Source organism: Plectropomus leopardus, unplaced genomic scaffold (assembly GCF_008729295.1).
Source record: "Plectropomus leopardus isolate mb unplaced genomic scaffold, YSFRI_Pleo_2.0 unplaced_scaffold19149, whole genome shotgun sequence".
Taxonomy (NCBI): Eukaryota; Metazoa; Chordata; class Actinopteri; order Perciformes; family Serranidae; genus Plectropomus; species Plectropomus leopardus.
Window position 1 is genome coordinate 133 of NW_024620662.1, and position 1126 is coordinate 1258.

The following is a 1126-nucleotide window of genomic DNA, read 5'->3' on the forward strand; positions in this document are numbered from 1 at the left end:
ACAGTGTGTATACATACATGATCTATGATTTTTCCCTCCAACAATATAATTATTAAGTTTATTTTCAACTCAATAATCATGTTTAATGTTTTTTTAAAGATATTTTTCATCTTATTTAGTTTTCAAAAATGTGTTTGAATTTATTTATTTATTTACTTTACTCTATAGTTATTTTTAAATGTGTTTTTAAACTAATTTAGTTTTCAACAATTAATTTCTTATTTACTTTAATCAATTTTTTATTGTATTTTTTGTAACTTATTTAGTTTTCAGCAATTCTTTTTTTTTTTTTTTTTTTTAACTTTTTAGGGTAATATTTACAAATATTTTACAAACAAAACTGTGACATTCACACTGTTAAGTCCTAGTAATGCAATGAGACTGAAATTTAATGCATATTTTTAGTTTATGATTAGGGCTGGTGTTGTTTAAAAAAATGAACCCAATGAAAGCAGAAAATAATATTGATGTTTTTTTTTTCAAGCTTTACTTTCAGAGCCGTTTAAGATCATATTCCAGTGCACACTGTGATATTAAAGTGGGCCGTAAAGGGTTAAATTTACTGCTGTTGCTGCTGACGTCACATCGGCAGGTTGACGTTTTGTGTCGAATGTGTTGACACGAATTTAAATAAAAACTTATGCGACAACAAAGCATTTTTTTAAATAAGCCATGAGATAACTTTTCTCATTTCCTTCCTTTAATAAATTTATACACTTAAATACACGTGCTTAATATTTCTTAAATATAAAACATTTTGTTTCCCCAGACAAAATGCGTGGAATCAGCACGCGCTGGTGTTGGACTACATTTACTTTCATCGCCGTGTCATTGAGAAACATGGCGGCCTCTTCGGGAGCTGCAGGCGGTGCTGGATCCGACCTACAGAGTCCGGGTCCGGACAGCCCTCCGCTCCAGTACAGCCTGATCATGGAGCACCTGATCGGGGACAAGAGGCCCATCAAGGAGCTGAGTCCCGGGGTGATCGGCGGGCTGCCGGTGCCTCCGAAAAGCGACGAGCAGAAGATGATCGAGAGAGCGATGGAGAGCTGCAGCTTCAAGGCGGCGCTGGCCTGCGTGGGAGGTGAAATATTACACATTTAATACATTTAACAACAGTTTAGGA

General features: G+C 35.3%; 1 protein-coding gene across 1 annotated transcript; it reads left to right on the forward strand.

The window, feature by feature from the left end:
• The first annotated feature begins 547 nt into the window (after window positions 1-547).
• Window positions 548-1104, forward strand: LOC121965235 (mitochondrial import inner membrane translocase subunit Tim22-like). The gene has a single exon (XM_042515392.1). It carries the CDS (start codon window positions 775-777, stop codon window positions 1102-1104), a length of 330 nt encoding a protein of 109 aa, XP_042371326.1. The 5' UTR covers window positions 548-774.
• Window positions 1105-1126: the final 22 nt, after the last annotated feature.